The sequence below is a fragment of the Coturnix japonica genome, chromosome 1, assembly GCF_001577835.2.
Source record: "Coturnix japonica isolate 7356 chromosome 1, Coturnix japonica 2.1, whole genome shotgun sequence".
NCBI lineage: Eukaryota > Metazoa > Chordata > Aves > Galliformes > Phasianidae > Coturnix > Coturnix japonica.
Genome location: NC_029516.1, coordinates 62,248,676 through 62,271,078, shown reverse-complemented (window position 1 = coordinate 62,271,078; position 22,403 = coordinate 62,248,676). Strand labels below are relative to the sequence as shown.

The 22,403-nt window shown below is 38.8% G+C and overlaps 1 protein-coding gene across 1 annotated transcript in view; it reads left to right on the top strand.

Annotated features, from left to right (window-relative positions):
- The window catches only part of ITPR2 (inositol 1,4,5-trisphosphate receptor type 2), a 253,736-nt gene that overhangs the window by 166,793 nt on the left and 64,540 nt on the right, over positions 1-22,403 (top strand). Inside the window, exons 38-45 of the mRNA XM_032446237.1 lie at positions 7,374-7,482; positions 8,618-8,805; positions 10,046-10,229; positions 10,789-11,045; positions 11,953-12,153; positions 13,866-13,976; positions 19,949-20,044; positions 21,214-21,333. Coding sequence (XP_032302128.1) covers positions 7,374-7,482; positions 8,618-8,805; positions 10,046-10,229; positions 10,789-11,045; positions 11,953-12,153; positions 13,866-13,976; positions 19,949-20,044; positions 21,214-21,333 — 1,266 coding nt within the window. The remainder of the gene's footprint in view (positions 1-7,373; positions 7,483-8,617; positions 8,806-10,045; positions 10,230-10,788; positions 11,046-11,952; positions 12,154-13,865; positions 13,977-19,948; positions 20,045-21,213; positions 21,334-22,403) is intronic.

Genomic DNA, 22,403 nt, shown 5'->3' with positions numbered 1-22,403 from the left:
AAAAGGAAAAGGAAAAGGAAAAGGAAAAGGAAAAGGAAAACTTCTTGGAAGGAAAAGAAGGGAAGGGAAGGGAAGGGGAAACAAACTTTTAGTATGATATTTTCCTGAGCTTCTTCAGGGTGGAAAATTGGACAGTTACCAGGCAAAATCTGTTTTTCTTGCAGTGTCCACTGTTACTTTCCCTATCAATATTGAAAGTAGGCTGGTAATAGTAGCAGTATTTTGGTGCTTTAGCTTGAAGCTTTATGTGAAACCTGGATGTGTAAAGGAAAGAATTAAGAGATGTTAAGAAGTTAGCTACTTTTTCCAACCATTGTTATTTGGTTTTAGAGAGGGGTCATGCTTGCCATTCTTTTTTGTCTATAGCTGTTAATGAGTCTTTGCAGAAGTCACAACCTCAGGTTTATCAGTTAGCATTGGTGATTTAGGCAAGCTGTATTAAGACAAGTGGGATTAATACCAGATTTGTGTAGAATTAAACAATGGCACATTTAAAATGTGAGGCGTCTCTGCCTAATGAGAGACAGCTGAGAGGTGTGGGTGGCCAGTTTTGCTCTCCTAGGAGGACTGTGTCATGAAGTCTGGTACATATTTTGTTGTGGGCTTCTTTTTTTTTTTTTTTTTTCTTTTTAGAATTGTATTAAAACTTTTGCCAGGCAAAGTACATGTCTGCTCCTTCTCCTCAAGCTGCTGGCAAAGCTCCCATTGATTTTAGTGAAAGCAGAGCTGGACAACAGCTGGACCTAACTTCATTTTTATAAGTACTTTTTTGTAGGAGTGAATAAATGCCCCGGTGTGCTAATAACTTTGTTCTTGGATGTCACATTTTACTGGTCAAAATTTATCAGTGTCAACTATTAGTTGGCTATTGTAACATCTTGTTGTAAAAGATCAAAATTGGGAAAATTCTTGTTCTGTGTAGAAATAAACAAACATCACCCCAAAGCAGACAACCTCAGCCTCCAAGCTCCCTGGAATTTGCTGGCAGCATGAGGACAGCATTCTTCAGTAGGAGTCAGGGCTCAGAAGATCTGTTCCAAGCTTCTCCTAGTGCAACTCTGTGCACCTGGTAGATGCGTGCCTCAGTTAATCCACTATGGAGATCAGACTAATACCGATGCCATCTTCCATTTCGTGATCAGGTTGGACCATAGATTAATGAGGGACTGTACAACTTTTATACTTGGTAGCTTCATCGGGTAGCCCTGCTTCACCAAAGGAAATCAAAGAACAAAGTAGTGTAAAAACAGGTGGAAAACAACAACAACAACAAAAAAGAATCTTCAAGCAGACACTCAGATCAAGCAAAACAGAAATTTCATTTACAAATGATAAGAAAAAGCTTGTGTGTGTTTTTCTTTTTTCACAGCTTTCATTGAAAGCCAGACTTTAAACTTCATCTGTATTTACAGTGGGAGAAAGGTGTATGGTATCTTTCTAGACTGAGATGACTTGCTTTTTGTCATCCGCTTGTTCTCCTAATACAGACCACAAGATCTTCTAATACTTTCTGTTTGGGAACCCATCTAGTGATCATTTAGTAACTGTGAGCAGCTCTCTGCACCTCTTCCTAAAATATTCCAATGGCTATGTGCACTTAATTATGTACATAAGTTGCTCTGGCAGTAATGCCTCCTATTTATTTCCAGGGGACCTACAACAGATACAAAGCGCACAATAACACTGTTTCATAGAGCAAATTCTCAGCTACATAACACTATTTTTCAACACAGTCACCAGTATCAGCTATGCATTTTCACCAGTGGTGAACAAAAACCTGCACAGTGCAGTCATAAAAATGTTCACCAGTGGAGATGACACACTGTCACTGTTGCAACTTCTGAAATGCACCACCTACCACTTCACGGTGCTAACATCTGCTGTTTGTTCTTTATAAACGCTCATAAAGCATCAATGAATCTCAGTGAGTGCAACTTTTTCTGCATGGAGGAATTCAGTGTCACACCACTGCTTCATACATACTTCTGTGTCAGATGACAGTTTTGTCAGACTGTCCCACTGCTGCCATCTGTCACAGGGCAACAAAATACAGCAGCGTGTTAGCAGTAAGGTTTAACCACTACTTCAATACCACTGACATCTGCTTTTGCCAGCATGGGCCATTATAATAAAATAGGAGGCATTAGCTTTGGAGCAGCCCTCACATATTAGCGGGGGCAAAAGGCGAAATCATAAACCACAAATGAAAAAACTCAACCCCTTCTATCCCTTTCCTAGCTAAGTTTGTCTTCAGCATCTAAGCATTGTGTCTTACATCTTTATCTTGCAGGCTGAAGTCATCCATTATGAGATTTCTCATGCAGATAGTCAGAAACAGAGTTCGTATCTTTCATGTTTAGGCTGGTAAGATCAGTAGATTGAAAACCTTGAATTTCTGATGAGACAGCATGTTTTATTTTCTAATCACTCTTATAGAACTTCTCCAAATCTAAATAATTTATCAGAATTCTTCTTGAATTGTGGACACCAGCTTTAGATGCAGTATTCCTTCAGAAACATGCCTCTACACATAGATAAGTACGATAGTTTTATGAATCCTACTCTATAGCTCTGGTTATAATTTCCAGAATGGTGTGATTTTTCAAAATGTCATTCCACTGATTTTTGTCCAAGACCTTCAGATCTTCTCTAGAATGGAGGCCTTCATTTTATGGTCTTATTTACTGTTATTACATCTCTAACTCAACGTGGAAGTATCTGGACATAGTGAGACACAAATTGTTTGGTTCTTCTCAGTTGAATAAATGATCCTAAGCTGTTATAAATGTTCTGACCTCATCCTGTTTTCTTTGTATGTCTTTTATAAATTATCTTATTCTTCTGTGTTTTTCCATTTGCTTGAAAAAAAATATCGGGCAGACAATAGGTATTTCCTGAGGATCCCTATTAGAAGCCTGTGCGCTCATTTATAATTTCTTGGTCTAAGTTTCAGATGGAATTCGGTCTTTGCTGCTAAGCCATTTAGCAAGTATCATTGTGGGGTTATGGCACAGTAGGTTTTCAATCACAATTTTTACCACTTCATCAGACTTTACCAGACTAATATTTTCATCATGAGTGAGACCAGAGAAGATAATCAGAAGCTAGAGAAGGTCTATTTTATTAAATCCCATATTGAGACAATTATTATGACATGATGCTAATACTATATCTACTGCTGATTTATAGTAGCTTCCTTTAATTTTGCATTAATGGGGCTCAAAGTCATCCCTTACTTTATTTTGCCCAGAACCGACATAAAACTCACAGTTTATATTTTATCGGTCATCATATTTACGTTTTTGACAGTGTCACTGCACATTAGATTTCTTGTAGTTCTCTGGGATTTTGTTTCCATTTCAACCTGCCAAAAACGTATATTAGTTGAGCAGATGTCCCCGTCAGCTCCTCTGTAATATATAGGTGGAAGTTACTGAAATATAACATTCATACATCCACCTGGATTAGTATGGGTCTACAGCTGCATCATCCACTGTATATGAGAAATATTTGTTGGACACGACTGCCTTTCCTGTGTTATCACTGATAATTTGGACATTTCTACTTCATTGTTTTACAACCAGATCCACCATTTCAAACTTTGGAACACCATCAACTCTAAAATATTCAAATTCCTTATGCAGTGTGCAAAGTTATGTGAGACAGTATAAATAGTTTTGGTGCTCTTGCACAGGGAGCTCATGCTGAGGCAAGTACCCATGATAAACCTTTCAAACGTTCTCAGGCATTTCTCCACATGGAACATCCTATCCCAGCGTGGAACCAGCGTGATGTAGTCTCAAAGAAAGAAAGAGAATATACCATTTTATTAAGGCATTTAAATCAAGTTAAAAGACCAACTAGTATAATGAAATACTGAGAAAATCGTAATTTGTTTGTGTCTACATGTTCCTGTTGGAATAATTCTTCCCCATTGGAAACTTCTGTCTGTCAATCTCAAGCTATTTAAAACTGCAAGAACAATAACCGGTTGTTGCTTTCTTGTGTCCTCAGTCTTTATCCTAGCTTTTGTTAGACACAATGCAGTGGTATTCATGGGTAACAATAAGACTATTATGTTTCATTGTGGGCTTTTTTTTTTCAGGGCTATACAATGTTCTAGCCATTATAGAAGGATTACAGTCAGCTGACTGATGTTTACATACCATTTCCATACCCTAATAAGAGGTATAAGGGAAAGTTTATTGTAGCCAGCAGGGGAGAGAATTGGCTTGGAAGGCTGGGATTTCGGCTGCATGAAGAAACATAGTCAAAGGAAGACAACACTCTACTGCCTAGTGTGCTTTTATTTTTGGCCTCCGCTTCAGCAGTATGAGTGTCAGTAATGGTTGCTGCAAACTACTTATTCATACCACTGCTGTGCTCATTTGCTTTTGGGCAATATTAATTTTGTGACTGTGCTAAGTTGGGAAATCATTCACAAGGACACCAATGGCAAGACTGTCTTGCTTGCCCTGGCAGCGGATTGTCTCATCCAGATGATGGGACAGTTCTTGACTTAGTTTTTTTTGGCATTCCTGCAAAAACAGATGCAGGCACGCCAGCAGGATCAGCACTTCTTTTTCTGGGAGCAGGGTCTTTTTAGCGTTCTTTTGTATGATACCTCACACAGTCATGCACTGGAGGTGACAGGAATTTCTGATACGTTGCATAAGCATCTGTGCATTCCTCAGCTCCAGTATGTGCTGCTGGGCTGCAGAGAGCAGTTTCTTCTCTTTGTAGTGGCTGCTAATTTCACAAGAAACTAAATGACCTGGGTAAGTCACATGGCTTCCCAAGGTCATCACAAAGAGGCTGAAGATCCCAAGCTTGCCTCATGTGGGGCTGAATCTGAGGGCACGTTTTTGATACAGCTCTTTGGCAAAGGTTGCACTGTGTTCACACTTTTCAAACACGATGCTCTTGACTTTTGGCAATTAGGCTTCTAAGAACTGTGTATGTCTGTATTCATGAGAGGTTAAGGGAGGGAGGGAAGGAGAGCAAAAATCTTAATAATGAATACACTCTGTGGGGGCAAGAGGTAATATCTGTGTCTTAGTTTGCATATAGTGAGGGAAAGTTTCCTCATTCTATAGCCAGTTGGAGAAGCACATTCGTATCACTGCTCTTCCTGTTGTCTTTTCAAGGTAACAAGGCAGGAAAAATGATTTGAGATTTACAAGCAGTTCATTTTTTTTTACAGACAACAAGCCCGAGTGCTAAATTGTTCAGGTTATTAGTCAAATGCTATTTCATGGTCCCCAGTGTTCTTCCTGATAAAATAAAGGCTGTTTTGATTGAACAATAAAACTTGTGACTGTGGGTATTATTTTTAACTACATATAGATGCCTTTTGGTGTTTCTTCCCGTGACTGCACTGTGACTGTTTATGTAATTTACCATAGCACTCTGTTCATCATCAGCAGACTGCACAGATAGCCAGTTAAGGATGTTCCCCCAAGCTTTGTGGTTAATCAAATGGTATGGCAAATGCCAGCCTTTCTTATTAAAAGCATGTCTTGATGCAGCTCTCATTCTGGGCTGGGTCCTAGTCAGGTGATAGGAAGCAATTCTTCTCTGTGATCCTATTTGTGTGACAGAGCTCTATGATTCTGTGACATATATGACTTTAAGAGACTTTATTCTGTTCTTAGTCCATGTTTCTCAATTCTTTGGTGATATGTTTGGCTTCTTCATGAGATGTGGAGATGAGGCTCACTTTCTTCTGGAGCTTGCTCGCTACTAGTGGCAGGATGCTGAGCAGGAGGAGCTGGTGCACTTAGCAATCTTAAAATTTCTTATGAGCTGTATCTTGTCTGTGCATGCAGGATTAATCTCCACTGCAAACAAGCTGGGATAGAGTCTGCCTCCATGTGTGGTTCAGAGATTGATGGTTCTTGGTCTTTTGTAGTGTAGACCACAGCTGGCTTAAGTCCACCGGGAAAATTCATGTAATAAATTCCTTGGCACTAGAGATGTGTAGGTGATGCGTTTGTTTTTCTTGCAGCCATTGCGTTTATGGATTTTGATATTCTAGTATAGATATTGCAATTTTCTTGGCTAATTGAGTGAACTCTATAGATTGTGTAGACTCTACGAAAACGTCAGAATACAAGAAGTAGGAAGGAACTTCTGTTTTGCATTGTCAGCCTACATACACAGCTTACTGCATTCTGACCCTTGTTTGAGATGGATGAACCCATTGCTTTTTGAGATGCATGAAGCAATGAAACCCCGTGTGGGCCTTTGGTTGCTTTTGGAAATATTGCTAAGTTAACAGAGACATATGAGTGTGGATAGTGCCTGAGATATTTTGGGGTCTTGCTTCCTCTCTTGTTGCTGCCTCTGGTGGTTGCCGAGATATATAGACTGAAAAGCGTATGGCTAGACTAACATGCAGGTGCTGGTGACGTGTACATTCCCTGTAAGTACAAAGAATGCTTCTGGTACACATATTTTTAAGACCTGTTTTTCATTAAAGCCAGTAGATGAGTAAATGCAAAGAAGAAATCATGTTGTTTTGCTGCCTAACTGTTGAAATGAATATTTTTTGTCTTTCTATGGTCAGCACAGGGAGCCTCGCCATACTTATTTCCAAATAAAATCTTGAGTATTTTATATTTATACCTGCAGTCATTGTCACCTGCTGCTTCTGTAAAGATGAGTATTGACTGCAGGTGTTCCCAAGAGACCAAAGGCAACAGGAAAATGCCAAGTGATTGGTAGCCCACTCTTAATTCAGTGCATCTTGTTTTGCAGAACACATGCAAAATGAAAGGGAAGCTCTTCAGAGAGCTGCATGCAAATATTGACTGGGTTTGGTTTTGGAAGTAAAGGAACAAGGAGATACAGAGAATGCTTTTTAAGCTCTTCTATCAAATGTCATCTCTCTGTTTTAATATTTCATGTGATGTGGCTTCTTTCAGATGATCAGTTGAATTATCTGAGAACAGAGAAAAGGGAGTGATACTACTCAGATGCAGAAAATGGGAAGAAAATACTGCCATGGCAGGGTAGGGCACGCGCACAGACTGCAGTGCATTGGCTTGTTGTAGAACTTGTTTCAAAATACACGTCTTCCAGGTAGTCAGTGGAAATGGTTGAGGTAGAGATTTGATTTATCATCAGTAAGTTTAAAATAATAATCTTTGGAGAAAGCTTGTACAACAGTATTTTAGAATTCTTGCCACAAAATGTGTTAGATAAGACCATTAGATGCTTGTTTTGTGGACAACTTTTCTATTTGTATGCTTACTGATTATAAAGGAAAGACCTAATAAATTGCGTAACTATGATTAACAGCTTGCTTTTCAAACAAAGGAAATCGGCAACTACTGAAGTTTTCTTATGGTATTTTTGTATTTCTCTTGAAGGGCAACACTTTAAGGAAAATACTCCTGTATCGCTACTTTAAAGGAGAATATGGAAGTGGTATGAATGGGCCTCTGTCTACCAGCTACAGCAAAACTGCACAAGTGGGAGGTAAATCAACACACATCGTTTAAGGAAAACAAAAGTAGCAGCACCGTTTTTTATAAAAAAGCATGTTAAATGTGCTCCAGGGACTTCATTGGTAAATAAATGGAACAAGTTCTGTAATCAGCTAGAAGAGAAGTTGTGTGCACCTGTCTCAGATGGCTGGTGTGCATTAGCCAGCACTAAAAATGTAAATCTCTCCATGCCCCCAAGTCAGCCCTTCAGTTCAATTTTGATTGGTAACACCATTTGCTAACAAATCCACATCCAGGAATGCAGCAAAGCATGCAGCGTTTGAACAAAGCCACTGCTGTTTCTGGAAACCAAACAACTTTTTAAAATTCCAGATCCTTTGCTAACACATTAAAAAGAAATAGGATATAAGGAAAAGCTTTTCACAGATATATCAGTTAAGCAAGGAAATAAATTTCCCAGAGAGGCTGTATAATGTCAGTTCAGAGATATGATTTAGCAGAGGGTTGTTAGAGTTAGGGTACTGTGGTTAGGCTGTTGTTGGACTTGATGATCTCTGAGGTCTTTTCCAACCTGTGTAATTCTGTGATTCTATGATTCTTTCAAAACAAGGCTGTGAGGACCCTATGTAACTACTGTGAGCGAGAGGTTTGAGTGGGTGTTCCTTATAACCTCATTTTTATAGGATTCTCTCATAGAAGCCAAGGTAGATTACAATAAATTGCTTTCTAATAAAGCCAATAATAATGTATGTCATAGGAAATATGGCAGAATTAAGCATGGAGCTACATCATAATAGAGCTGGCCATTGCATTATCAGCATATATTAAAGGCATGTCCAGATTTCTGGGCTTTTCCAGATGTCATTTGACATTTTGTTTAAAAGCTCTTTCAGACCTCTGGCCATGCAAATGTGTTAGTATATGCAGTAATGGAATTAAAAATGGGGTTCTGTGGACAAATCAGTTTCACTTTGATCTTGGGGACCAGCATTGCACTTTCACACAAACATCTTGTTTGTTTCAAGAGGAATTCTGCCTCAAACAAAATTTCAAGATTAAATGAATTACATTGCTACCGGATGCAAAAGACTTGTTTTACTAATGGATTTGTTTCAGTATACATACATGAAACAAACATGAATGGTATGTATTTCTCTGACTTGCAGGTGGATTTGTAGGACAAGACTCAGATAAGTCTGGAGTGTCCATGTTTGATATTCAGTGCCTTCTGGATAAAGAAGGTGCATCAGAACTTGTCATAGATGTTATAGTCAGCACCAAAAATGACAGAATTTTCTCAGAAGGCATTTTGCTTGGTATTGCATTGCTTGAAGGTGGAAATGCACAAACACAGGTACTTATTTCGTTTATTTATTTGCATATTGCTTTTCAAATGTTCAATACTACTGCATGTAGTCTGGAGTCAAATAAAAAGAACCTTTTTGCAGTGAGGTCTGTAGAATGGTTATCACTACAGTATGTCTCCCTAAAAAACAATTGTGAATATTCCATGTTATTATGCAGTACCTCATACAGTAAAGTCTTCGATGAGAGAAAACATTTTTCTGCTGTCCCTCTCACTGTTGTATAGTTGTTCTGTGCCAGCTGAGCATTATCTCCAGTTATTTCACTCTTCTCCTTGTAAATATAATGATTATGATGATTTCAAGTTTATAATTGCAAAATAAATAAACAGATATATCTGTTCCAAAGGAAGTAAATGCTTTAAACTATGGTCTTTTCACAAAGACTAGGGGTATCATTCTCACCCAGCATTAGCCAAATAAGATAGTTGTTTGTTCTTACTCTGTGATCAGCAGAGAGGAGAGATGGCGTAAACCAGTCCCAGCTTTTCCCCATATGTCATCATTGTCTTTGACAGGAACCTGAATAACCAACAAAGGCTTCATTTCAAGGCTGTAAGAGTTAAATGAGAGGAATCCAGTCCTGTATCTTTATTCTGTAAAAAAGATAATGCAACCTGTCATGCTTAGACAGTGTCTAGAAAGTATTAAATAAGTGAGGTACTGCTGCAGCTTTCTAAAATGAATTAGAAAGGGTTTGTATAAGGACTTCACTTCTGGGACAGTTTTTAAACTGTTGAAAATGGTACTCAGCCTACTTGACAGTAGTGCTAGAGGACTGTATTTAACAACCTCAAATATTAATTCCAATTCTGGAGTTATAAAGAACCAAGAACGTGTATAGGCTAAGCTGCAACACGAAATATAAATTTGGAAGTTTCCTGTTTCTTGTTGTAGCCACATAATAACAATTACTTTCATTATTACCTTCAGATTGAATACTGTATCTCTCTAATACCTGGAGAAAAATGGGGAGCATCACAAAATAATGTAACTTAATTTGGTAACTTTCTGACATATGAAAGATTGCGGGTAGCGTTGTTTACCATTTTATCCCAATTTAAAAACAATGATCAATATTTGTTACCCATCTTCTATATCACTTTGTAAAATAATTGGTTGTGCAGCAGTCATCGTTTTTTTTCTGTGATTATCTTTTTTTCTGTTTCTGTATTTTTTCTTCCTTACAAGACTGATAGCTAATGACTATCCTTTTATTTTTCCTTGCAGTTTTCAACTTACCAGCAACTGAAGGAGCAAAAAAAGTCAGAAAAATTCTTTAAAGTCCTGTATGATCGTATGAAAGCTGCTCAGCAAGAGATACGATCAACAGTGACAGTGAACACTATTGATTTGGGGAGCAAAAAGAAAGATGATGATAGTGACCTAACCATATCTGTACCCAAAAAGAGAGGTAAGGAGGCACTCACGTAATGCACCCATAGTGCATTATGTTCAAGTTGTGTGTATTGCACCACTGATTCTATGCTGCATTGATTGATAAGTTTTAATATTAACCATTGCTGCAGTGCCTTATTTGTCTGTTTTTCTCTGAATTACAGACCATAACTTAAGTCATTGAAGCTATGCCAGCACCAATAGAAGATATAGACCCATGTTTTTAGAAAAGCTGAAATACAAACTGCTGCTAGTGGGGCTATTTCACATGAGCAAGCACAGGAAAGAATGCCCACCCTGTGGTCCTTCCATTGTTCTCGTCATTTATTGTATATAGAAGAGAATGAGTAGGGCTTTTTGTTTTAATGTTCTGCTTTGCTCTGGTTTGTGGTTAATTTGGAACATGCTATCCCTGCATGAATGTTGCTTTGATATTCTTTGTAAGTTGCCTAGAGGTCTTTGAAAAGTTAGGCAGCAAAAAAGAAAAAGTTGCATTCATTGTTGTTGTTTTCTTATTGTTTAATTAAACAAGCAAAAACTGTTTCAAAAATTAAGGAAAATTATCTTCTTTTCAGTGAAGGATTCAACGCTGCATCTGAAAGAGGGTATGAAAGTTCAGTTAACAGAAGCGTCTTCTGCAACATCCAAGGCTTACTCTGTGTATAGAAGAGAAATGGACCCAGAAATAGATCTTATGGGCGCAGGAACAGATGCTACTAATGCAGAAGAAAAGTCCACAGAAGAAGCAGTAATGAGTCCCGCTATTGCAATCATGCAGCCAATACTGAGATTTCTCCAGCTTCTGTGTGAGAACCACAACCGAGAGCTCCAGGTAAAGTGTTTTTGAGCCAGGCTTCAAAGGAAGTATTACAAGAGCTGGAACTTCATGAAGGAGGAAGAACATGCCTGTGCTTGGCTTCTGTTACTGAATAAGGGTGTCTAAAATGTTGTTATTCTTTTTGGCCCATGTGATAAAATAACCCTTTTCAATAACTACCTGCACGCTCAGTTTAAGTTCATGTTTATGCCCTAAGAGTGGTGCGGGAACCACAGCATAGCCCTATAGAATTGAGAATTTCCTAAATGTTCCAGTTAGTGTAATTTCTATACACTGATAGCGGATCAATTACCATAAGTTTAAAAACCATGAGAGACTTCTGGACAAAGTTTTGGTACTGCTCTTTTCACTAGGTGTTATGATTGCAGGCTGTAAGATACAGTGTGTCTCTGCTATCAGTTCCTCTGGTAGATATTACTACCACCACAGAAGCTTATGCAAAATGAGTTTTCTGCAAATATGCTTCAGTGCGGTGACCAGTAGCCTCCTTGAAAGCAGGGTTGGGGGTAGCTTGAACTAAGCTGCTGTTGTGCATTGACACTTCCGTGGAGCAGTCTAACAATGCAGCTATACCTGTTCATCTGTGGGACAAGACCCTCCAACTAAAGGACCATAATAAACAGATGCGGTAGGACATCTGTAGGACAGAAGTTTGCAGATGTTTGCAAAGCTCGTGTTTCTAAGCCCTCCTTTCCCTAAAGGTTTAATCAAATAATAGTCCTCCACTGCTGCACTAAGACAATTTATTTTCTACAGTGCGGTGTACTCCAGTAACTGAGGTAGGGCAATCAAGTGGTCGTAAATTGAACCTGTCAGTAGTTTTATGAAAAAGATTGTGTTCAACATGATTCTAACTCTCTCATTCTCCCTATGTTTTTTGTTCCTTTTCTCCATCCACCAGAATTTTTTAAGGCATCAGAACAATAAAACGAATTACAACCTTGTTTGTGAGACACTTCAGTTTTTGGACTGTATCTGTGGAAGCACAACAGGTGGACTGGGCTTACTGGGGCTTTACATCAATGAGAGAAATGTAGCCCTGGTGAACCAGACGCTGGAAAGCTTGACTGAGTATTGCCAAGGGCCCTGCCACGAAAACCAGGTAGGGCTTGAATAGATGCAGAACAATCTACCTGAATGTATGGTATCTTTGTGCTTATCATAAACTCTTTAGTGTTGTTAATAATGTAAGACCGTGTGCGATTACTGTAATTAAGCTGAACACATGCCACACCTGCATAAGGCCTGGGAAATCCTTTCAAGCCAGAACAGAAAACAGACTCTTCCTTTAGCCTGTCACTTTACATACGGGGCTTCCAGTCCTCTTGGAGAGAGTTTAATGTCATATAATTGGGTCTGTAGTTTGAACCTCACTTCATGAGACTTTGGATTTCAAGTCACAACTGTGGAATTACATTACCTCTATAATAGTGTTGTTCGTTGTTTTTTTTTCCCCCATTTTCATGTAGTTTACCTTTTTATGTTTTTATTTAGGATGCTCATTTTTACTTTCCCAATTTAACCTAACTGCCACAAAATTTAACTTACCGTTCTGCTGCACTACCTGTAGACATCTTTAATGAGGATATCAATAGGAAAATAAGTGAGGGTAAAGACCATGCTTCTAATCAAATACATGGCTCTGAGCCTTCACTGAAGCAGCCTTTTGAGTTGTGGCTGTTAGTGGCTGTCTCTTCAGTGCTATTCTGAGGCAAAATAGAAATGCGGAGTGTATTTACGTGCTGCTGTATTTGATCTAAAGAGAACTGTAGTAAGGTTGTCACTGTGGATGAAATTTCAGAATTTTCAATATGGATTAATGATGGGAAAATATCAGTGGGCAAAATTACAAAGACACAATCTATTCTTGATACTAAGGACAGCTGAAGAAATGCATACAGTATTAATGTTCCTTCATTAACATACATAAATGAAGTGCTAAGTGCTTCTATTACTGTTGTTGGTTATCAATTGACATTACTTAAAACTTTAAAAACAAGCAAACAAAAATCCTTTAGTAGGCAGATTTTTTAAACAGTCATGTTCGATCCATTAATGAATGGAAAAACGTGTAAAAAATAATAATTTCAATGGAAATTAAAGAAAAATCTATGTTTTCAGGTTAACTTGTTCCCTAACTTTACTGGTAATGGAAGGGAATGATTATTAAGGCTTAATTACTTGGCTTACCTGCTGGAAAGTCGCTCGGGTTTAGAGTTATACTTACTGAAACCATCTGCAAATCTGATGCAGTGAGTTTTGGAGTCAAATGCACCACACTGTCATTTTCATCTATTTGTTTTGTGCTTGTTTGTTTTACCCCTCTGTCTTTCTTGAAAACTTTTCATATTGTCCAATAAATCTATTTGAAAAAAACAAACAAACAAACAAATGCCATAGACTTATACAACTGTCATTGATTTTGCATACATTCCAGTATGACTTTTAAGCTTCTGTGTCTGTGTGTTCAGCCGAATCTGGCCGTGCTCCTGAGCACTGTTGCCTGTAGCATGCACCACACTGTGCCTAATCCTACTAGTTTCACTGCAAGCAAATTTTAGCTTGCACTGCTTTTTCCTCACTTGTATACTTCACTATTGACAATATTGGGATTAGCTCTGTACTACATATTTCCCCAACACCATTTGTAGCACTTTTTTATGCTTTGGCTATTGTAAGGTTGTCCAAGTTCTGGACCCTTTCTTTGGAAATTTGCTGCTTATTCTCTCTCTTCTCCCCCACCCCTCTCCCAAATCTCAGTCTTTTTGTTTTCCTCCCTTCCCTCTCTTCTGACTCTCTTCTCTTATTTTCTAGACCTGCATAGCTACCCACGAATCAAATGGGATTGATATTATAATTGCGCTCATCTTGAATGACATAAACCCTCTCGGCAAATACTGCATGGACTTGGTGCTTCAGCTAAAGGTACAGTAAATGTAAATTTGTTTATTTAAATTTGAGTAATGGTACAAGACATACCTATGCAAGAGCTCCAGGCAGCCTGACATTTACTTAGTCCTGCCATGTGCAATATACTCGGCAGCCCTGGAAGACAAAGGGCGCGCATGAATTCAGCTCAGCTTAATCTGCATAAGATCCTCCACCACGGGCCTTTTGACCCACTGTCATGTTTGGGAGTATACCCACAGCTTTTTTTAAAGAATCCTATCAAACAGATACAATATAGCTAGCATGAAGAGTTTACAAGTGGACATAAAGTCTCTAATAAATAGCTATCCTGTTAAGGGGAAGGAACGTTCATTCTCTGTATATACAGAATTCTGTGATTCTGTGAACTTTAAAAAATATTTGACAAGGATATGTTGTGAAAAAGAGTAATATAACAGATGACCTGCAATTAAAATGTCAAATAAATCTGGCAATGCAGTTAAAGTGTGTTTTATTACCCTTTGCAGAATCCTCTGAAGAGAAAGGTGAAGTGTAGAGTGGGGAGGCCTGTATTTTGTTTTGTATTCTCTGGAGAGTTAGATAAGTTTGTCTGGTCTGTGTGCCATTGCATGCTAAGAGGAGCTTTGCAGCTCTACTCTCTGACAAGTAGGGTAGAATATGTCTAGGAGGAGCCATGATTTAATGTTGTTTCTTGCCTTCTGGATGAAGAATTTCCATTGCAGATGGTTCATTTCCTCCCCCCAAACCAGCAAATACTTTGTGGTAGCTGCATTGCATCATACTGGCAATATTATGAACATCTAATAAAATAATTAATACAGCCGTATATCATGTAAAACGAAACATTGAATCAACAGTGTTTTACAGATGATTTTAATCATTGTAATTACATGATTGAATGGCAGTATAATTCAGGCCCCCCTCAAGAAAAACACTTAAGCAGACATTTAACTTGGAACTCACAGACAGTTCTTTCAAGTCCAAATTTCAATCCTTGTAAAGACTAGTGCCATTTTAATTTGCTGTTGTTGTGAAGCTAGAAAATGTTTGTTAAACATCTTTGCTATGCAGTTGCCACTAATGGACTTTACTGGCATTACTGCAAGGACCAATTTGGCCATATTCACAGGACACAGTATGTCACACTGTTACTTAAATAGCAAAAGTTGTAATGAACGGTACCAATGGGTCAAACTGTGGAAGTGATATTAATTTGACAGAATCAGGGCCATTTAGATTAGAAGGTACATATGGAAGTCACACAATCCAGCACCAAGAAAGGTCAGCTAGAGCAGGTGGCCATTTGGAGATGTCACAAACTGTATGGGCAAACTTCCGGTACTTGCCTGACCTCAGAGGAAAAAAGTATTTTCTTTCATTAGATAGAACTTCATGTGTATTTTAATTTGTACCCATTACCTCCTGTCTCTCTCATCAAGTATTTAAACACACTGATAGGACTCTGATGAGCCTTCTCTTCTCTAGGCCAAGCAGTCCCAGCTCTTTCAGCTACTTCTAATGAAAAATGCTCCATTCACTTATTGGTGCGTCCATATGCTGGACAGTATATCCATATTATTCTGGACAGAACTGGACACAGTACTGAGCCGAATGTGATATTAAGAATTAGATTATTAATGTTTAACATTGACAGTCTGTCTGTGCTTATAGGCAACTCTGAAGTTGCAAATATGTAAGTTTTACAGTGAAAATACAAAAGTTTAAGTATAAAGGCTCACAAACTTGCATATACAAATAAACTCAGACAGTGTTTTCAGAGAACATTGTATGCTGAGCGCGCACCCCATTACCAAAGCAAAGCCCATGAAGAATTATATTTTCCCATACCGTATTAATTTGGCTTGTTTTGCACATACTTTGTGATGTGGTATTTAATTACATCTTCATGTATTATATTTTCCATTGGATTCCTGAATCATTTGGTGAGCAGGATAGACAATGTCCACTGAGTGAACAGATGGACAATGTTCTGTTCTGTCCTTTATTATTTTCAATATGGCACCCCAGCCTTCCTTAGTGACTAGTATTAAGTCCTGGCACAGAGTATGACCTCAATGTCTGTCACTGTATGTAGTGGAAGGATGAAGAGATGTTGTCCTTCTAGTAACACATGTAATTCACTAGAAAAGGGTGGAGAGAGTAATATGGGTGGTTGCTTTTTTGTTGTTTTTTACATAGTATTGTGTGAGATGAGAACCCAGGAAAAGAGAAATGAAGGCCAAAAGCATTTGAGATATTCATTTTATAACACCTAGCGACTGATTTTTCACAAAACTAATGTGTTACAAAGAACTTTAAACTGTATTTTCAAAGTATTTGGCCTCTTTTCATTATTGATTTCTGGGAATTGAAATCATGATGTCAGAATCTCAAAGCATACAGAATATGAGGAGCAAGGAGTTAGATTAGCATCCAAACTCAGGTGTAAGGGATCGGATAGGGAAGGAGAAGGAGAAAGTGACATATGAGTCAGAAATTTCCTTCTTTGGGCCAAAAAATGAAAGAGTGTGCCTGCTTGCTGAACTTCTAGGCACACCACTTTTTCTGAGTCAGTAGCAAGAAGCTGGCTGTTAGTCCTATCCACCCTCTATCTTTCTTTACTACTACAAGCTACAGTAGGCTTCTCTACTCCTAGGCTCCAAAGCCCTTATCAGACCTGAGTGAGTAGACTGGGGTTTTCCTCCACTGTTTCCACTTCTACTTTCTCGAGCTACCTGGCAGTCTGTCTTATCCCCTTCTCTACTCATTTTGAGATCCTACCAATGCTACCACACCTGGTTTGCTTGCCATTGTAAGGGAACTCTTCAGCAGAAGTAGAACCATGCAGTTCTTCACAACAGCACTCTGGTCCCAGCATCTGATTTCATTCACTGTGCACAGTCAGCTTTTGCGATGTAAGTTGGCTAGAGTGAGTGGTCCTAATATTTTAAATTATTTTTTCAGAAAGAAAAGAATGACTGTAGAAAAATACATACGGAATCTTGTTCACCTTCAGTGATCCCAATCTGATCTTCTCATCCATTGTTCTTGGTCCTCATCTCATCATTGTATTGGCAAATCCGCTCTCCTCTTTTCTGACTTCTCACTCAGCTTCCAGTCTCCTCTCCCAAAAGGTCCTAGTTCTCCAGTCATGTATGAATCTTCCTTCTTTCCACCTTTCCCTTCCTTCTCCTTCTGACTTTTAATCCTACAGTCCTCCAGTTCTCAATCCATGTCTTAATATAATTGTTTTGAGTTCTCTGTGTGCATTTTCAAATCTTTATTTCTTTTCCACGTGTTTTCTGAATTTCAATAGCGAATGTTTCCATTTCCATATCCTATGAGGTACTCCATACATATCTCAATTGCACATAAAAGCACCATTTGAATTGCCTATGTACATCCTGCCTCTCTTCTGGGTGTTGCTCCAGTAAAGTAAGGGAAACCCACCCTATTTTGGAGGCCCACCTAGGGCTTGGAGCTGTAACATAGGACTTAGGAAATAGTTCCTAATTCTGTTTGGCTCTCTGGCTTTGGGTCTTTTCCTTGCTAGTCCTAACTTCGTCCTCACCCTTGCTGCTTTCATTTTGTGTTTTCCTACCATAAGCTTAAGTCCCTTTTCAGTCTCCCTTTTGACCAAGTTCCTCTTTCAGTCCCTTTCAAAGTAGGCAGTCCTTCCCTCTATGTTGCACAAGCCTAGGCAAATACCTAAGAGCAAGCATAGACTGCAAATTGCGTGAATGTGTTTGTTGTTCCCTGTGCTGGAGCATATTGTTCAGAGATACCTTGGCAGTCTGGAGAAATACTCTGACAAGAACTCAAGAACTTGAAAAAAGGAAAGTCCTGCATCTGGGGTGGATTAACCAGTGCAGTAGTACAGGCTGGGTACTGACTAATTGAGAAGTAGCTTTGTAGAAGGACGTGGCTGTCCTGGTAGGGAAGTTGAACATCAGTAAGCAGTACTGTGCAGAGAAGCACAACCATGTCTTGAACTGTATTAGGAAGAGTGTAGATAGTAGGTTTAGCGAAGCGATCTTTCCCATCTGTTTGACACTTGCTAGTCTGCATCTGGAGTATCTTGCCCATTTTGGAGCTCTCTGGAGCAGGAAAGGCATTGATGTACTGGAATGACTCCAGTGGAGAGCTATTAAAATGATGCATGGTGTGAGGTTCAGCTTGCACAAGAGTTAGCTTCAAGGAGCTCTTTTGCTGTCTGCAATGACCACAGGAGAAGATGGAGCCAGCATTCTCTTGGAGTTGCATAGTGGAAAGATAAGGAACAGTAAATAAAAGCTGGAGTATGGGAAATTCTGGTTAGATACAATGAAAATTTATTTTTCTGTGCAGATCAATGAAGCTGAGAACTGGTGCCTGAGAAGCTTGTGGGCTTCATTGTGGCCTTCCTGTACTTGAAGGGAGCGTATCAACAGGAGGGGGGAATGTCTGTTTACAAGGGTGGACAGTGATGGGACAAGGGGGAATGGTTTTAAACTGAGACAGGGGAAGTTTAGGTTAGATATTAGGAGGAAGTTTTTCACTCAGAGGGTGGTGATGCACTGGAACAGGTTGCCCAGGGAGGCTGTGGATGCCCCATCCCTGGAGGCATTCAAGGCCAGGCTGGATGTGGCTCTGGGCAGCCTGGTCTGGTGGTTGGAAACCCTGCACATAGCAAGGGGGTTGAAATTAGTGATTATTGTGGTCCTTTTCAACCCAGGCCATTCTATGATTCTATGATTCTATGATCTTTGGACCACAGCTTGACCAAGCCTTGAGCAGAGACTGGGACTGCTGAAAGATCAATGCAGAGAAGAGCCTTGAATGCATGACTTCATTGTACAACCTATATGATTTTGTGATTCTGTGCCAAATGAGAAGAAAACCTGTGGGCTTTTAGCTGTGAAACTGGCAAGTTTCTGCAGTACAGTACTCGAATAATTGTTTCAAAAATACTTAAGAATTGTACAAATTTGGCTGGGTTGCCCTACATTATTTTCCTTTCTTGGCATCTGATGTTCTACATTTTCAGCTCTGCTAACAAAACTTGGGTATACAAATCCTGCTTAAAGCTGAGGTAGTTTGGAAGCCCCAGTGAACAGGTGAGTGTGGGCATGGTGTCTCCTCAATTTATGAGTTCTATCAGATTTATAGCTGTTGTACTGCCACCTCCACCAAGATGTTGAGTTACAGAGAAGTGAAACAAACTTACCCAGAATCACACAGGAAGCTTCTGGCAGAGCTAGGAACTGAACAGTTGTGCACTGAGGCCTGTTAAGGTTAAGGTGCTTAAACGTCTCTATTCTTTCTTTCTTTCCTATTCATAATTGATATAACTGGAAGTGAGTCAGGTCTTCAAAGTCTAGGATGCTACAGAGTTATGTCTGCTGAAGTTTGTAGTGTTTAATTGGTGGGAGAGATCTCAGACAGGAGTGGATTGTTGACAGTGCAAAGGGTATCTTTATACATTCCCCCTGGAATATGTGATAGTGAAACAAAGTCTCAGGCATGTGTGAAAACAGTTTGTTTTAGAGTCTTTTAATAATAATCAATTAGCATTTATAAAAAACAGAGGGGAAGGAAAACTGCCTGAATGATGAAGCCTTTTGTGTAATGCATTTTGTAATTACTTCTGCTGAGCTTTGCTTTAACAGAATGCCATGGTAAAAATTGCTGGGTGAGCAAAAAAGAGAGGGAAATGGGATTTCATTTCTAGTTCTTTACAACAAAGTTCTATATTTGAGTTGGGATTTTTCAATATTTTAAATGCTTCTTCCCACATAGCATGCAGGGTTTGTTAGCCTTACAGTATGCTGACATTAAAATGGGAGGACAGCCGTATTAAATATGCCAGTAAAATAAAAAATGCAAGTAGTTCAGAATCGTATCCTCTAAAATAAGTGGTCCTAGTAATTTCAATTAAAACAAATGCAAGGATGGCTATTCCATGAAATAGATTCTAAATTTGCATTAACTTGGTTTTGTGTCCCTAGAACAATGCCTCCAAGCTTTTACTGGCTATTATGGAAAGCAGGCAAGACAGTGAGAACGCGGAAAGAATCCTTTTCAACATGAGACCAAAGGAACTGGTGAGAAAACTTGTGAATATTCATAAATCTTCTGGCTGAAAAGAAGTCCGTCATTAAAACATTTTAGAATGGTCTGCATCTTAAACTGAAGAGTGTTGGCAGCACGCAGTGACACAATGTATCAAGATAGTACTAATTCACAGGAAAGTGCTTTGAAAGGATCAAGCACGCATGATTTCAGCCTTTACGACTTCATTATTTTTCTCCATTCCAAGCACTTTTCTGTAATTGTTTCCTAACTAAATTATCCTACCCTGGTAGACTGTCTTCAACTACACTTTGTCAGGGGCAGGGAAATTAAGCTTGAGCAGTTTGTGAAACAGTGCTAACAGAAATGCATGTGTGTGTCTGTGTCTGTCTGTGTATTTACACGTCTCACGAACAAACAAACAAACAAGTTACCAACAGTTGTTGCTGTGTTATGGAACAAGCACGGTACTTGTTTGGGTATCCAGGAATTTTGAATCAATTAGAAGTTTGGAGAAATTGTTTCTAGTCAAAGAGTGACTGGAAAACCTGTTTTGTAAGGAAATATGTAGGTCCCTGCACTAAGACAGAGCCCAGGGATCTGCTGGCTTCTGGTTGTCAATGCTGCAGTGGCGTGTCAGCACACTGAGGTCATCCCTAATGTACAACTGCAAAATCAGGCCCTGTATGGGCAACTGAGGACTTTTGTCTTTTTGTCCTGCAAGAAACTTCTGTGTATTTTGGAATTACACCAGTACACTGCCCAGATCTCTGCCTCGCTTTTCTTTATGGTTTAAGTATTTCTTTTCTGTTACGCTATATGGAGAGCTCTGAGTTATAGTGCAGCCTGCTGTAGCCAGACAAGGATTGTGTCTGCGCTGTAAGTGCCTAAAGAAACTGCCTGTGATATCTGTTGATCTGTCTTTAGGAGCGTTTGTGAGAATACCTGCTCACAAAGACAGCGTTCTTGTTCCTTTCTCATGGTTAAAGTTTTGCTGACAAGAAGTATAGCACTTTGGAGCTTCATAAATACTTCAAGCTCTTCTTTATTCAAAAAGTGTACCTCAGACTGCTTGCTGTTCTCTTAGAACTACAGGGCACCCATCCAAGCTTGGGCTGAACAAAGTGAATATATTCGAACATCGTGTGCTTTTTTCCCTGAGAATGTCAGTTATTTCATCTCGATTTGGTTTGTGTTGCAGGTGGATGTGATGAAGAATGCATATAACCAAGGCCTAGAATGTGACCATGAGGAGGAAAATGGAGATGATGGCATCTCCCCAAAAGATGTTGGCCATAATATTTACATTTTGGCGCATCAGGTATTCCGTATCTCCTGTACAATTGCTTCCATAAAAGCATTGCATGCTTAAACTCCAGTCAAAACCTGTCTGATCCAATATCCCTTCTTACGATTTCTGTCTTACATTTGTGTACAACACGACCTTAATTGGAGTGCTGCTGATAGCAGGACAAGTAAGCAGCATCAGTGGAGGCACTCTGAGTAATTTTGTGTGCACTGTTTATGTGAAATAACAATGTAGAGCAAAGTAATTAATGTACACTTAGTTTTGTCTTTCTTTAACATTAACATCGCATTTATATAAATCAAGTTATTATTTCTACATTTTAATTAGTAGCTTCAGTTAGGATATCAGGTGAACTTGAATTGAAAATATTCAGATTATTTTAGATGTGTTCTTTACTCAGCTAGTAAGAGTAGTCAAGCCTTTTTACTCTTTTCTCCTTTGCTATCAAATTTACTTTAATTTCCAATTGTGTTAAGAATATTGAAAAAATATGAAAACCACGGGAATTTTATTGTATCATAAATGGTAGCATTTTTTGTTTCAGAATTTAAAAATGATTTTACTAAGAGACAGATTCTTATCTATCTCTTAAGGGATATCTATCTCTTCTTTATTCATTATAGTTGTTAAGTGTAAAGATTTAAATGCTCAACAAAAGAAGAAAAATCTTTAGTTACACTGGTATTATGCAATGTTTTTTTCAAGCAAGGAATGGAAAAGCAGGTACTGAATTGTGCTCATATGCTTGCAGTATATTTAAGTAAGTCTTGTGATTATGTTGTTATGGATGACCACATTGTACTCTTGTGCTTATGTAGGACTGTGCACAAGATACTTGTCAAAGACTGGACAGTTTTTGAAAGGAAATTTAGCTTCTTACCTTGTGTTACTATTTACTCCTAGTATCAAAACTTGTAATGAAGATTTACAAATCTGACAAATCAAAATGTTGGCATTTTATGTCAGCCCATGTTAAATGACCTAACAGTGTTCATGACAATGGGAAGTAACCTTTTTGGAGTAGAAGATAGGTCTAAAACTATGTCTGTAGTAACTGCTGGGATCATTATAGCAGAGGGATC